The sequence below is a fragment of the Pleurodeles waltl genome, chromosome 10 (assembly GCF_031143425.1).
Source record: "Pleurodeles waltl isolate 20211129_DDA chromosome 10, aPleWal1.hap1.20221129, whole genome shotgun sequence".
NCBI lineage: Eukaryota > Metazoa > Chordata > Amphibia > Caudata > Salamandridae > Pleurodeles > Pleurodeles waltl.
Window position 1 is genome coordinate 305,014,257 of NC_090449.1, and position 16,036 is coordinate 305,030,292.

Genomic DNA, 16,036 nt, shown 5'->3' on the forward strand with positions numbered 1-16,036 from the left:
TGAGCCACTGGACTGATCCATGTGGAACCCTTCTCCCAACTTGCGGACCCAGTCTGTGAAACACCTAACCTTAACTTCCTTACAGATGCATCCCAGAACGCAGACAGTACCACCATGGCCAACAAAGTGATGTGGCCATTACACCCCTTGGATCAAACTTTTGTCTCCAACCCAAGGGGAGTTCTGCCCATAAGAACAACAACTATAAGAGGCCACCAAAACTGTCAGTGTCAAGCCAGGCCCGAGGCCGTCAAGGGTTCTCTGACCTCCGAGGGTTCGCAGAGTGAGTAGCAACAGCCCCTGGAGTAAGGCACCCAGTTTCCACTCTCCCTTCCACCATTTCAGAGGTGAAGCCTGAGACTGGCCTCTCAACCTGGAGTCTTTAACATGAGGCTGAACAGGTGCCTGGCAAACCAGAACTTATAGGTGGGAACTACCACCACCCTCAAGGGTGCCACCTTATGTTGGTGCCATGCAGGGGCCTGCCTAGTGCAGATCTCCAACCCTCTATCTACGTAATAGCACAGGGAGCTCCTCCAGGTCAGAAGTGACCTCACCAGGGTCAGTCTTGGTGTGCTCTGTACTCAGAGCTGGCAACCTCTGATCCACTGGTCCTCCCACTGTGGATGATCTCCACCTCTTACCCTTCCATCTAGGCCTCCATACTCTCCTATTGGGAAGCCAGAGCCCCTCTCAGCTCTTCTAACCCTTGTGGTGATTCATTACCCAGAGTGCAGTCAGGAATATCAAAGCTAGTTCCCAGATGCCCCCTATGTGTCACTTATCTACCCCATTCCAGGGACACCAGAGTCATAGGGTTGAAGAAGGACTGCCCATGGGCCTGAGTTGCCCTACACACCTCTCTGGTGTAATGCTCTGGGGGAACCATTCTTTCCACCACCGTGGTCGTCTGGCACAGGTATCCCTTATGATACAGACAGGTATCCCATTATTGTTACCTGATAGAAGTGGTGACTCCCACCTTTGGGGGTCACAAGTTTTCCCTCGGAATCCTCCTCCTAGTTAAAGGACACCAGGGCGTGTTCCTCCCTCTGCTCCTGGGAACTACCTACTCCTAAGACCACTCTGCCCACTCCTGGAGAGTTTGCATGAGTGGGTGGTTCTTTGTGACAGACAGAGTCCCGCTGCTTGTGTCCTACCTGGGTTGGAAATGGTGCACACTGGGCCACTGCCAAACAGAACCTCCTCCCTGTTTCCCAGAAGGGGCATGGGAACCTTTTTCCCCACCTTATTCTGGGACTTATCTGTGTCTCCTTGGACCTCCCTCTCACTCTGGTGAAGGAAACCTTAACCAGCATTTTTGAGGTTACTCCCAGGTACCTTCTAGATAATCACGTACTAATTCAGATGTCTTCTTTCTTAGCAAGCTCCCTGGGGTGACCTTGTTATCAGCCAGGTGTTGGTGCAGCTCTGTAAAACAGATATTGAGCATACACAGTCTCAGAAGCAGATTGTACAGCCCAATATTATCATTCACTTTTCTGCCCCTTACCCACCCACTCAGTGCCTTACTGGAGTACTCAATGGAATCTACCCAGGACTGGTTTAACAGCTTGCAGTACTTTTTCTGGGGTGAGCCCAACTTATTGGCAACAAAGCTTTCATATACTTCATCCGGTCATCTACTTGTAGTCCCAAGTGTATTAAGGGCTTGTCCCTGCTAGTAAACCTAGATATGTGTCAAAATGGTATGCCTTCTCAACAGAGGTGTAACAAGGTGAAGTACGTTTATATGTCTTTGTTATTTCCTCTTTCTACTTATGCTGCATTCAGCACCTCATATAGAAGGAAGAAAATGCCTCTGAAGATTGTTTTGGTGCTGGATGCCATCCCTTTTGGCACAAAAACAATAATGGCTGTAACACAGGCACCCTTGCACCATGGAGCAAGGGTGCCTGCTTTGGCACTAGGCTGCATTCAATATCCTAGGATAGAGGGGGATAAAAAATGTACCATATGTTTGGAAACGTGGCACATTCCTCCCCTCTCCATTTGACACAGCATTGTAAGTAGTTTTGCTGCATTGTGTTGCAGCAAATCTTGAAAAATCTGGCCCTAGTGTCAGCAAGATATTCCTCCCCTCTGTGGGCACGTGTTTCCAGAGACTCACCTCCAATCCTCTTCTGAGACCCTATGCAGCCATAGGTCTACCCGATAAGCTGAAAATAATTTCTCAAAGTCATCCCCACCACATAGCTAGGCACCAGGGGGCTCATTCACAAGCCCCATGGCGCAGGGCTGTGCTGGGCTGCCTTGCGCCACAAGAAAAGGGCAGGAATGCTTTGTATCTACAAGATGCGGCACATGTCTGTCCTCTCCCCCTGCCCTGGCGCACCATGGGCTGTTTAGCGCTGTTGCAAGCACCCTTGCATCATGGTGCAAGGATGCCTAAGTCACAGACAGGATTTTTTTGTGCAGGAAGGGACACAAAAACAATCAAACGAGTCAAAATCAATGGAGGCTTTTTCCTCTTTCTATGTGTACTGTGGAATGCAGCACACAGACAAAGGGAAAAACGATGAGAAATTAACATTTTTTCCCCATTGCACCTCTCCTGGGGAAGTGTAAAATTTTGGCGCATTCCCAGGTTTCCAGATTCTTGGAAACCTGGGAATGTGTCAAAACCCATGGGTGTTGTGTGGCAAAATCCACTGCAATGCCCATGGAACGCCTCCCTGACACAGTTTGAGGCAGCGCAGCGACTTGCGCCGCGTTGCCTTACACCATAAGGCATGGCCTTACATATAAGGCCATGCAAACCCACTCAAAGTGGCATTGCCATGTAGACATGGGCCTGCACTATGCGCCACTGGTGCGTCACAAAAAGTGACAGACCAGCACCACACAGAACTTGTGAATAATTCCACTTGTCTTTCGGGATGTGGACTCTCTTGTCCCCATTGGGCACTGCGGTTTCACTGCCACCATTGTTGTTAGGCCCTGTACTTTATTTAGCCTTCAGGACCAGCTCCCTAAGCCTCACTTCATAAACCAACAAGATTTGTTTTCTTCCACGGCTCTTTTAGCCTTCTTTTCTTGTGCCAGCCTTTCCTCTAGGGGCAGCTTCCTTTCCTCCAAGGCCCTTTTGCCAGCAGACTCCTCCTTGGCTGCCTCCAATTCTAATTTGGCTGGTTGCAGCTGGAATTTTCTCCTAGTCCTTCCCTCATCCAGGTCGACTGTGGGACAGACCCTTGGAAGGCACAGCACCCCTTCTACCTTGGCAGGGGGCTCATTTTCTCTGGGGTGCTGCAGCTCAGGACCTATTGTTAGGTCCTCTTCTTGCTCCACCATAGCTTCCTCCTCCTCCTCTGCTGTGTCTAGCATCCGGCGAGCCTCCTCATGGGCCCTTGAGGGGCTTATAGAGCTCTTCCTTTTTGGAGCTCCTTTATGCTAGAAGCCCTCTTTTCTTGCAGAATCCTCTGATCTCAGCTGCAGTTTAGCTCTCTGGGCTGCTGAGCTCAAATTCCAGACTTGTTGGTAGGGTCAGATGCACAGACAGGAGGTAGAGTGGCAGTGAATATGGAAGAAGCAAAAATGGCCAATCAAGGAGAATTAAAAGAAATAGAATCAGGTATCAATTTAGTTATAGTGGCATGTTTATGTTACACAAACATTTGTATAGTACTTGTGAAAAATAGGGTTGTTGGTTGAGTGGGGTGTGAGCCCTGGTCTAGCAACTGCCATCATCCCTTGCAGGATGAGCCACAAAAAGTCACAAAATTAATCTTTGCCTAATTCTGTGTAGCTTGCCCAAAAAGCAATCCAGCTTAACTTAGAGGGAATGTGTAAAGGAGTTATGCAGCACACAAACAGTAATAAAGTGAAAACACAACACAAGAAAAATCCCAACCCAATTTGGAATAAATAGAGTAAACTTTAATACATTTTGTTACACCAAAACAACAAAAATTCAATAAATGAAGTCAAAGTTATGAATTTTTAAAGGTTTTAGTAAAAACTAGTGCCTAAAAGATCAAACGCCAACCTCAGACTTCTAGTCGTGTAAGACTGGGTTAAAGTCAGAAGTTAAGGCCAACCACAATAAATTTTGGTTTGGATACAAGAATTTGATTGGGCCCAGTCAGTGCTTACCTTCAGACTTGAAAAAATATTTGAAGAAAATGTTCCTAGAAGGTAAGTTCAGCGAGGCAAGACTACAGGAGGAGCTCGAGGAGGGAGCATGGTCGTCGGATGACCTTGGGTGGAAGCTGCAGAGAAGACTTCTGCGTTCAGACTTAGTTATCAAAATGAAAGTCAAAAATCTCCAGTGGGAAAAGGCAGAGGGCTATAGCCGAAGACAGTTCCACAAGGTTGTATCCCCACTGGCGAAGGCCCACTGAAATGGATTTGCTGCTGCAGAGAAGAAAGTAGCTGGAGAAGCCTCAAAGTCAGTCTGATCGGCAATGCACCTCAGTGTGTAGACGAGCCGGGTGTTCCTGGTCTCCTCCTGATTGTCAGAGCAGTTTTTACCCCAAAATTTTCAAAGTCTCCACTTTTAGATTTTGGCATCTGGGCACCTATAGCACCACTTCTGAGTGTCCAGGACTGGAGGGGTGCCAATTGGAGGGTCAGGACTCACTCAGGCTGGGTCCAGGTGTTGGTTTAGGATGGAGGAAGCCTTTTGTGTCCCGGTGGCTGTGAACAGGAGGCAAGCAAAGAAGCTCATGTGACTCACTCTAGAGGTCCTGATATATTTGAAGATCCTGTCCGTACCACCAGGCAGAAGGTAGCAGAGCAACAGGGCAGTAATCCAGCAGTCTTCCAGAGCAGCAGTCCATCAGATTGGCGGTACCTCAAGTAGTCATTCTTCCTGGCAGAGTATCCATAGGCCCAGAAGTGTGTAGTGTACTGAAGGGTGGGTCTGAAGGTCCTACTTTTTTACCCTGGCACCCTTCTTCTGCAAGGTGGGAGAAGCTTCTGGAAGTGCATACAATTTATTGACTCCCCTGCCCCTACTCCAAGCTGGCTGGAGAGTCGTTATGCCCTTTGTGTGAAGGTGGAACACAGGCTATTCAGTTGTAAGTGGGGCTTTGTTCAGCTCCGACCCCCACCCTCATTCTGACAGCAGATGGCCCATTGAGGCACACCTAATCCCTCTATCTTGTGACTGTCTGGGTGTAGCTGACAGTAAGACTTTATAAACTCCTCCCAGTTATTTGACCGAAGAAAGGCTGTAGGGACAAAGGGCTACTGCAGGAAATGCCAACTTTCTTAAAGTGGCATTTTCAAAATTGTAATGAAAAATCTAACTTTATCATTAAAGAGGGTTTATCACTGCAGAGTCATAGGTACCAGACATGACATATCTACCCGCTCCCAATTAGGAACTACAGCGTATTAGATGTAATAAGGAATTCCCAATGTTAACCAACGGGAGGGGTAGGCCTCAGAGTTGTTTTTAGTACAAAGACATGCAAAACGTAAAAGTACTTGTCCAGCCTTTTAATTGCCCAGCACCCTTCCCTCTGGGCTACCTAGGGCCTACCTTAGGAGTTTAAAGCTTGGAAAGGGTGTTTAAATATCAAGTCGACATGGCAGTTTAAAACTACTCCCAGGCTGCAATGGTAGGCCTAGGACATGTTTTAGGATTCTACCTAAGTGGGTGGCACAATAAGTGCTCCATGCCCACAGGTACCATTTAATTTCCAGGACGGGGTACATGGTATACCACTCTACAAGGGACTTGTAAATTAAATTTGCCAATTATGTATATACCAATCAAACCATGTGTAGGGGAGTGAGCTCAAGCACTTTAGCACTGATTGTAAGTGGTAAAGTGCACAGAGTCCTAAGGGCAACAAATATGAAGTTCAGCAAAATTTGGAGGTAAGTAGGGAAAATGTTTATGGAAGACCACCCTAAGATTGACAGATCTAACAGTACTGTGCCCATACAGGTACTAAATCCCACAACTGAGCACCAGTGTGATAAATTGGGTTGTTAGATGAGAGGGATGTGAGCCCTTCGCAAGCAACAGGACCAACCAGGTCAAAATGGTAGTTCAAATCTGCACACACAGGCTGCATTTGCTCGGCCTGGCACGTTTTAGCATGCTACTTAAGCAGGTGGCACAAAAAGTGCTGCAGGCCCACTGGTAGCATCTAATTTAAAGGCCCTAGGTATGTGGTATACCACTCTGCAAGGAACATATAAGTACATTAAGTAGGTCAATTAGATATATGCCAAACTATTTTTAGGGGAATGAGAACAAACACTAGCTAGCAGGTGTAAAGTGCACAGATTCCTAAGACCAAGAAAACAAATTTCAGCACAAATTGGAGGTAAGTAGGCAAAATGTTTTGGAGACAACCCCCCCCCCCCTTAGGGTGATATATCCAACAGAACTGTGTAAATACAAGTACCTGAATTCCACCAATGAGCACTAATGTGAGAAATTGAGTTGCTGGTTGAAGGGGATATGAGCCCTTCTCAAGCAACAACCACCATCCTTGTCAGGGTGAACCACAAGAAATACTAAATCAATCTGTAACTAACCCTTTGGTAGTGTGGCACAAAAAGCAGCCAGACTTAACTTTGTGTGCAACATAAATGAGTTACACATTGCCTCTAACAGTAATAAAGTGGAAATGTAATTCAGGAAAAATTCTACGCCAATTTAGGAAATTTTTATGAAATGTAATAAATTATTTGATACCAAAAGGACAAATATCCAAACAGTAGAACAAAATATGTAATTTCAAAGATTTACAGCAAGTATAGCGCCTAAAAGCTCAAAGCACCACTTGCGGTTATCTGATTATGCGAGGCCAGGTGAAAGTCACAAGATCAGGCCATCCGCAATGGAGTGCGGGCCAGATACAGGGACCAGGTTAGTCCTGCTAAAAAAGTGAGATTCTCAAAGTCAGGTGCGAGGAGTCCAGGACACAGTGGTTGTCAGCATCGCAGTTGGTTATTGCTGTAGTACGCAGAGGAGGCTGGGCATTGTGGATGGCCGTTGCTGTAGAGCGAAGATCCTATCGGGAGTCATGGACAGTCGTTGCTGGAGCTTCGTGTTGGCGGTCACCACGGCCTATGGATACTGTAGCTCAAAGGGTACATCTTGCCTTGCCGGTCGTTGTTGGCGGTCACTGTAAGTGCAAAGACACAGGTTCACCCTAGCTCATGTTGGTGGTCGGTGCGGGCAGCAAGATCTTGGGGTGAAAAGGCCCATTTGCAGTCGCAAGGAGCCCACAACTTCTGGATTTCTCCTCTTTTTCAAGGAGAAGCTCAACGGATGCCACACCAAAAGTCCAAGATGTATGAGGCACCTCCTGGGTATCAGGAACTTGCTCTAGCAGAGGCTAGCAGGGCTCATTCAGGTGTAGGCAGATCCAGTGCATCAACTCAGCTGGGCAGTTGCAGTGGGACTGCTGGAGCTTGTGTCCCTGTAGCTCAGAACGGAAGGTCAGTCAGCTGACCCTTGGAGTCCCTTCAGCCTGAGATAAAGGGTGCAGGTCCAGTCTTCTGTCTCAGACAGCAAGGTAGGCCGAGTGGCATAACAAAACTTGAGCCCCCCGCTAAGGAAATGAAGGGGGGCCCCCTCCCAGTCCCACCACCTATCACTTTTGTGAGGGGGGCTCAGGGGCTGCAAGGACTAATGTTATAGCACTGGGAGGCCTCGAGCAGCAAGGTAGTTCTCTGGCAGCAGGGCATCCCTTATTTGTTAGAACATTGGAACGTTGGCAGCTCCATTGAAAACAATTGAGTGCTGCTGGCTTTTACTGGCCGGTAAAAGCCAGCAACGCCAACATTCCAATGTTCGCTTTGTTCACAGCAACAGCTGTGAACAAAGCCTCACGGAGCCCGAGGGGATTTTAATCCCCTCAGGCCCTGTGAAGAATTTGTTTTATTTAATAGAACATTCTGCCCTGAGTGGCAGAATGTTCTAATAGCCTTAGAACCCGCCGTAGCGGGCTCTACCGGCTATTAAAGGCCCTCTCCCTTGTTAAAGGCCCTCGCCTTCGGCTCGGGCCTTTAATGCGGGAGTGGGTCTTTAATAGCCGGTAGAACCCGCTACAGCGGGTTCTAAAGCTATAGTAGTATACACAGGTCCAGAAGAGTACTGGAAAGTAGGTCAGAATCCCCTTTTTAGACCTGGTGCGCACTTTGAAGTGGAAGAAACTTCTGGAGTATTCCCCCTCCAGTGGTGTCTGGAAGTTCCTGCCTTCCCTGCTGTGGTCCCAGTCTGCTGGCAGGCAGAATGTGCTAGTGTGAAGTCCTTTGTATTTGAGCAGATGCAGTGCCTCTGAAGTGCAAGTGTGACACGTGACATTTCTGCCCCCTCAACAAGTTAGGACGGCCCATCTTGCCAATACCCAGACCTTCTATTTTGTGACTGTCAGGGAAGAATATACTAAGACAAACTGACAACTACACCTACTCATGTGACTCAGGAAGAGCCTGCAGGTACAAAATTTTCGGACTTCTGACTTAAAATCCAACTTTACCATTAAAGAGGGTTTTAAATTATGATTCCTCAGACAGCAAACATAACATTCCCACCTGCTCCCAATCAAACATTATCAGTTATTACGTGTAATAAGGTAACCCACCGTTATCCTGTGAGAGAGGTAGGCCTCACAGTACCAAAAAACAAATTTGAGGGTTTTTTACTAGCAGGACATGTAAAACTTAAACACATGGCCAACTTTTTAAATACGGAGCTCCCTGCCCTATAGGCTGTTTATGGCATTCCCTATGGGTGACGTGTATTAAAAAGGAAGGTTTAGGCCTGGCAAATGGTTTATTTTCCCAGGTCAAAGTGGCACTTCAAAACTGCACACACAGGCAAAAAAAGCTACTTAAGTGGAAACTACAATAAGTGCTGCAGGCCCATTAGTAGCATGTAATTTACAGGCCCTGGGTATATGTAGTACCACATGACGAGGGACTTACAACTAAATTCAATGTGCAAATTGGGTGTAAGCCAATTTTACCATGTTTACAGGAGAGAGCACAAGCACTTTAGCACTGGTTAGCAGTGGTAAAGTGCCCAAAGTCCTAAAAGCCAAAAAAAATGGGTTCAGAAAACAGGAGGGGTGAAAGCAAACAGTTTGATGGTGACCCTTCAGAGAGGGCCAGGTCCAATGGGAATGTCTAAGACTACCTTGCAGATATCTACCTGCAATATTTGAGCTGCCAGTGAGACACAAAAACCAAGGTTTGTGGGTGAAAACATTAGTTAGGTAGCGTAACTACTACTCCTGTTCCAAATGATGATAGACCATTATGAGGTCGAATTTGGACTAGAACTGTGCACTGTTCAGCTGGTGTATCATACGAAGTTAGCGCTGTCTTTGAATGGTAAAGTTTGGCTGCTAGATGTACATGCTAATTAGACCCTCATTTCCCATTTAGGCAATAGAACAATCAAGGAAACCTGTGGGGTGAACCCTGCAACCTGATCGATAATGTCATGTTTCAGTAAACATTTATCTCTACGTTTACCTCCTTCAAATATTCAGTAAGATAGTACTGATATGTTAAGTCATTGATCTACTCGAATCATCAATGGAGATTCAAATATTTATACCTTTCAATTTGCCAACCCTTTTAAAGTGTATAACAATGGGTATGAACTTCAATAAACACCCTATGTCGGCAACCACTTCGCTGACATAAAAGTAAAATTGGCCGCAATCACCTTGTGGGAGAAACAAGATGAAAAGAAATCTTTGAGGAAAGGGTTTGTGAACCATTCACCTATAATTTACTATTTGAGGGCCTTAGTTGTGTACTACCAAATGTTGTTCATTACATTAATAGTGACTTCCTTTTTCTGGCATTGGATTTTTCTTAGTTTTACATGCTTGAATATTCCCTGCTATCAAAGTGGGAGCCTCCGGTACATACTGAGCATTGTCCAATTTATTTTCTCCATAAGTACAACTTGTAAATAATGTAAGTTTAGTGATTATTTCCACCGCAAATGAAAAGACCCAAACTTTGACCAGCGAAGTGTATGAATTTTACTCCCCCTAGAGGTCATTGCTCCTCAGATGTTTACCAAACGTTGTGAGTGCAAGGAGTCACAATTGAGCTGTGCTTAGTTTGCTACAGTACAATGATTCTTCCAACTTCCAGGCACTTTCTGGATTTATCCATCCACTTTGACAGTTTTTCTCCCTAAATGTCTGTCTCTGTGGGCTTTGGACTAGGACATGTCCTCCTCTTCCAGGATATCAGGCTCCCAAAGAAAACTCCTTTTAAGCCTTTTAAAGCTATTGATACAAAAAAGTGCATTCTATGCATTTACCCTGTAAATCCTGTAAAAATAAATCTCTTCAAAGATGCTCCAGGATCGAAAAGGAGGGTGCTATACTATTATAAGAGGGAGAAAGTTTCTTCCTCTGGGGGTGAGTCAGTCAAGAGCATTTCACTTCTACCAAGCAGAGTCAAAAGAGGTCCCATGACAGGAGATTCTCCAAAAGGAGGTTCATGTTTTAGCTTTGGAAAGTTGTCTATCAGTTCACTGGAACACCCTGCTAAGTTGCTTAAAAAGTATGTACAGCAGGTGGATAAAAAACATGAATGCAAGCCTTCATCATGTAGTGCACAAATTAAACCTCCACTTAAGATCCCTGTAGCATCTTCAACTGTGACGCCATTGCCATTTTCGTTGGTTCCAACATCATGTGGGTCTCAAAGTCAGTCCTGCTCGATAAAATTCATAATCTTTAAGACTAAATTGTTGTTGATGCCTACGTTGACACGCAAATTGTTGACACCACCACCATCTACAGTCCAGCTATTAACAGTTCCATCATCGATGGATCTGCCATTGATGACCCAACATTAATGTCTCACGGATTGCTGTCTTATTGGACAGGGAGAGGGACCCAAAGCGCAGCCCTTATATTGGGGTAAAGTTACTGCCTTCACCAGAAGTTAAGCAGCTCAAGCGTGGTGGTGGCAGCATACCGTGTAGTGATCGTAGTAGTGAATAGGACCTTTTTTCCCTGTGTCACTGGAGTGAGGCCTGCAGACTCACTCCTCTTTTTAAATGTTCCGCTGTTGTGTACTTAACTCACCCCGGGCCTACATCAGGTAGCTGTGGAAGAGCATGTGTGATGGACACGTGCTGAGTGCATGTGTGCTCACAGGAAGTCCACTACACGAGGGGTGAAGTGTGGTGCAGTGTGTGCGTGGTAAATGTGTATGCTGACAGGGTGTGTTTTCAAAATAACACACTCTGGTACAATACAGAAAGGCTGCAGTATTGAACAGTGCCAGACTGAATGCGTTTGCTGCTTGTTGTTATGCTTGTGTTAGTATAATACAAGAGTATAACAATGCTGCGCAGCAAGTTCGCTGTGGATGTACACTGAGTGCAAGTGTGCCTACACTGGTATATTGCGTGGAGGAACCAATTTGGGAAGCCCAGGCCTGCCTGGTCAGACTATGAGGCATAGAGGACCCCACCCCCCAATACAGATGTGTGTTTTGTTGTGTTCCTGTAAGCTGGGAGGGACATGCAATGAAGAATGAGAGAGCCAGGCTCTCTCTGCATGCTCTTTGCATGGGTCTTTGATTCAATGATAGATCGCAAGGAAGGGGCCTGGACACATCTCGGGAAGAAAGAGATGGGACTGATAAGGGAACCATAAAGAGTAGGGCAGGGAGCCCAGGATTAACCTTTTTATGCACATATCACTGTGGCTGACATGAAGGTGTGAACTCTGGTCACTCCCATGAATCCTGTTGTGAGTTAATTAGCTTCAGAGTCCTGCCTGCTGTGACAAACATCCTTCAGGAGGATGAAGAAAGGGGGAAAGATGTAAATTTCAAAGAAGCTGAACCCCAACATAAAACTTCAAAAACTTGGACTTAGATCCTGCTGCATGTGACCATGCGCAGCCCGACTTTGCCGATCCAGAGCAGGACTTTGCTGCCCTGCTGAAGAGTTCCACACTACCACAGTGGGTAAGCCATGAACAGGGCCTGTCGGAGGACTCTTGCCATGGAGATAAGACTGTTGATTTTGGGCGGCAGCGCCACTGCATGTAGGGGACTGAGTCGTTCCCACACCGTCTGATAGCTGTCAGTCTAGCCCTCTTGGCTAGCCAAGACCACCTCACCCAAATCTAAAGCAAAGGTGAGTTGTGACAGCCTGACGCATGAGACTCTGACTCCTCAGGGAAGTCGTGGTTGGCAGCTCCTGCCCCTTTCTCTCGTTTGCACAATTCTCATAAACACATAGGCAGACAAAAGATACAGGACAGTTTTCAATACCTTTATTGAAAAGACAGCAATCTATGAAAATGTATATGAGCTGCGATTATTAGTAAGATGAAACATAGAACAGTTAGAATTGTTACCATAAGTGAAAAGCAGGTAAACAATCCCAGCATATTGGAATAAAACTGTACCTAAGTATTCCTACCCACACATCTAGCTTCTACATGGTAGCATAGCGGTGACAGCCCCTTCTCTGCCCATATTTAGTCCATGGAAGAAACACTCGCCCCCATACCTGAAAAACTGAAGTCTGCCCCCCAGTCTCCATTATTGGCTTTAGAGAGAGGACTGAGGTCAGCAAAGTGGCAGTGAAGTGGCCCACAGCACAGGATGGCTCCTCTGGCTGGGGTGACCTCTCTAACCTTCTTTGGCCTGTGTATTGTTTTTATAACAAAACGTGTTGTGTTCTGAGAAACAGAGCTGATGTGGCAAGGTGTCTAAGTGTTGGGGTTGGCTGTGCGCTCTTGAGGTAGCAATACTAGATAGATTATCTTAAGCAGCCTTGGGCAGCGGTACATGGTGAAATGTCATGCAAGGGAAATAATAACACTTTCGCAGACAGCAGCTGATTAGAAAAATAAAACATCCCTGCTAAAAGCAAGCCATGCTAAAATGAATTTCGTTGAATAAATGAAAATGAATCATGTAACTAGGTAAAAGGGCATGGGCCTCAGGCTTAAGCTAAAATAAGTGTGCCCAAGGTAGGCTCTAAAATGGACCCACAATATGCCTTTAGGGCCCTGGGCACATACTGTCATCATACTACAGTCTTGTACACTTTAGTGACTAAACTTCCAAAAGGAGTCAGAGGGGAAAACACTTAAGTACACCCTAATAGTTTACATTCCCTGGATGCGGTCATCAGTAAAATACTTTGAGCCATATTGCGAGGAATCTTCATATGAGCTTCTGATCATGCATGTGCCCTAGACCTAATTAAAGAACTTCAGACCAAGATGACCGTTTATTATACAAGATTTCAACCAACGCAACTGGAATCTGCTCACTTTCTGCTGCCACTTCAACTGCAGCTTCCACTGCACCTACCATCCACCGCCTTTATCAGCACCACGTGTAGTAGATGCAGATACTATAGATGAAAACTTTGGTTGGCTTCTTTAAGGATTTTCCCTTTTTCAACAAAGTGAGACAACTACATTGTGAACCCAGCAGAGGAAATGGATTGGCCACTCGTGACTTCCCCTCCAGATAACATTTCTAGTTGTCACACTCTCAAAGGACTAACATTTTAAAGGTTTGTCCTGCCAGTCCAAGTTGAACAAACTGATTGCTTCTTTCTTAAATGTAAAAAACTGATGAAGAGAATTTCAACAGCTACACCTGCAGTGGATTATTTGTGGAGTGAGAGGAAGAACTAAGAGCCCAGGCTATGCCAGCATGTCTGATTAGCCATTCCAATGCAGTTTTGGGCGTTCAACAAGCTGCTCAGCACTGCTCATGTAATCCCTCATCTCCTCGTAATGAACCTCCTGAAAGTGAAGGAAGACACTTGGGTTCCCCGGAGCAAGTGGGTCTCGCCCGGGCAGCTACAACCATCCAGGCCGCTCATTTAATTGCGATCTTAGGACGCCATGATCCCAAAGTGAGAAATGGTATTGGCCAGTACCTTTTGAATATTCCAGAAGGGAAGAGAGAGGAGACCATTGTCATATTTCAAGAATGAGAGTGAGCTCCTAAAGCTGCCATTGATGCATCAAAGCAAGTATTTTCGTCAGTTAATGGGAGGTGCAGAGCTATGCCATTAAGACTGGCTAAAGTGTGCTTCATTTCAACCTGAGGTGCAGAATCATATTCTAGACTGCACATTTGTGGGCAGGTCGTTGTTTGTCCACCATGTTGATGGCACCCTTTAGGATTTGAAAGCTGAGACTGACACAGTCAAATAATTTAGTTTTATTCAAGCACACGGGCAGCAATCCTTTCGGGCATTAAGAATCAAGGGCAAACCCTACCTGGGATATCAGCCATATCAACAGCAGTGAGAACAGAAGTATTCCTGACATTAAGCCCTTGATAGCCTTCTCAAAAGACGAGAGATGCATCAAGATCACAACAGTCAGACTACAAAAGGGGGAGGCATCCAGGAGGTCAAGAACACAGACAAAAGTGACCTCATACTGGCACTGACTTGTGATTACCCCCACCCTTCCTGTGTTGCGGTAATAATTGCAGCCTTTCTTGAAGAGTAGTCTTTAACCGTGAAAGAACAAGTGGATGTTGGGAGCCCGAGAACCTGTCCCTTAGTAAAACCAGAACAAGGGGTTTCATTTGAGGTTCTTTCTCATCAGGAAGAACTCAGTAGAATGGAGATCGATAATGAATCAGAGATCTCTTAACACAGCTCTTAAAAAACGGTTGTTTCGCCTTGTAAACGTTCAGGACACATAGAAACCATGAACTGTTGGGCGACCCACACACCTGCAAGTAAAATCCTAAAGATGTGGTACTTGGCAATTCAGTTACCTCCCAATTGTATGTATTTTGTGTGCTTTCAAGGACAGTGACAACACTTGTCACAAGGATTGTCTTACGTGCCTTTGAGTTACACCAGCCAGGGAGATCTAGTTTGACAATGGTCACTGGGCTTGGCAAAAGACCAGAAGACAAAGATAGAGCAACAGCAATAATAGAGTATAGGCCAATAATGAATCACTCCCAGACTCAGTCAGTGAGCGGCAAAGACTATGCAATGCCACCTGACAATCTTGCAGAGGTCAGTGAAACACAGATGCCATGGGTGGCCCTGCATCCGGGTAAGCCATACATTACAGAACTCTGCCACTTCCTTATCCTCATGGTGCTTTTAGCTTTTTGAAGGCATGCAAACAGTCCATTATATCGAAAAAACGTATGCAGTGTAGGGTAGTTTACTTTCTACAGGCAGATCAGAGGGCTGAGACCGAGGTACATGAAAAATCCCTTTTGTATTAAAAATTGTGTGCATGAGGTAAAGCTACTAAGATGCTGTGGCATTTAGTATACTGGACCCATTCCTGTGCCAGTGGACCTTTGTAATATTCCTCCTCTTCTCTCTGCAGCCTCCGAGGCAACTCCATTGAAGTGACAGGAGCCAAGGCCATGGCCAACGCGCTGAAGGTCAACACCAGCTTGAGAATTCTGAAGTAAGTGGCATTTAGTTATCATTGGTTTAGCAAAATCTAACAATAGTAAGGTACTGGTGGCAGGACTTCGAACACCTCATACGAGACAGTCATCGACATTTAATACTCTGTTTAGTACATTTTAGGTTGTCTGGAGGCGATTTAGTTAAGGCTCTTTTTGGCTATTTCTTGGTTGCGTGTTGGGAGATGCAACCTAATGATGTGTTGATGTTTACACCGACAGCCCCATGGGGAACATACAGGCTCATTCTTTTCCCCTGCTTCCTCCTGTAGCATCTCTTTTCCCTCCTCTCTTTCAATGTGCAACCATCATTTGCACCTCCCTGCATTTTTCGGTTTGTCTTTCTGAACGCTTCGTTTATTCGGTGATTTAAAGATTATCAGCCACCCGGTGTTACATGTGAATGTATGAATGTGATTTATTCGCTTACCAAGAAATAGAGGGTGCTGGAGATAGTGTGGGTTGATGGATTTGCCGTTGTCTAAGTCACGTCAAGCTTCATCACAAGATTGATTTGATGACATCCAGTAGTGTCACCCATGGGCTTCACCTACTATATTCACTGAAATCACTCAAGTCAGGCAGTACAGTGCCTGATTAGGTTTCAGTGATTTTCTTAACTTTGCAACAACCA

At 45.7% G+C, this 16,036-nt stretch overlaps 1 protein-coding gene across 1 annotated transcript in view; it reads left to right on the plus strand.

Moving 5' to 3' along the window:
- Nucleotides 1–16,036, plus strand: part of NLRC3 (NLR family CARD domain containing 3) — a 376,757-nt gene that overhangs the window by 312,246 nt on the left and 48,475 nt on the right. Inside the window, 1 exon segment of the mRNA XM_069209220.1 lies at nucleotides 15,318–15,401. Within this exon segment, the coding sequence (XP_069065321.1) occupies nucleotides 15,318–15,401 (84 nt within the window).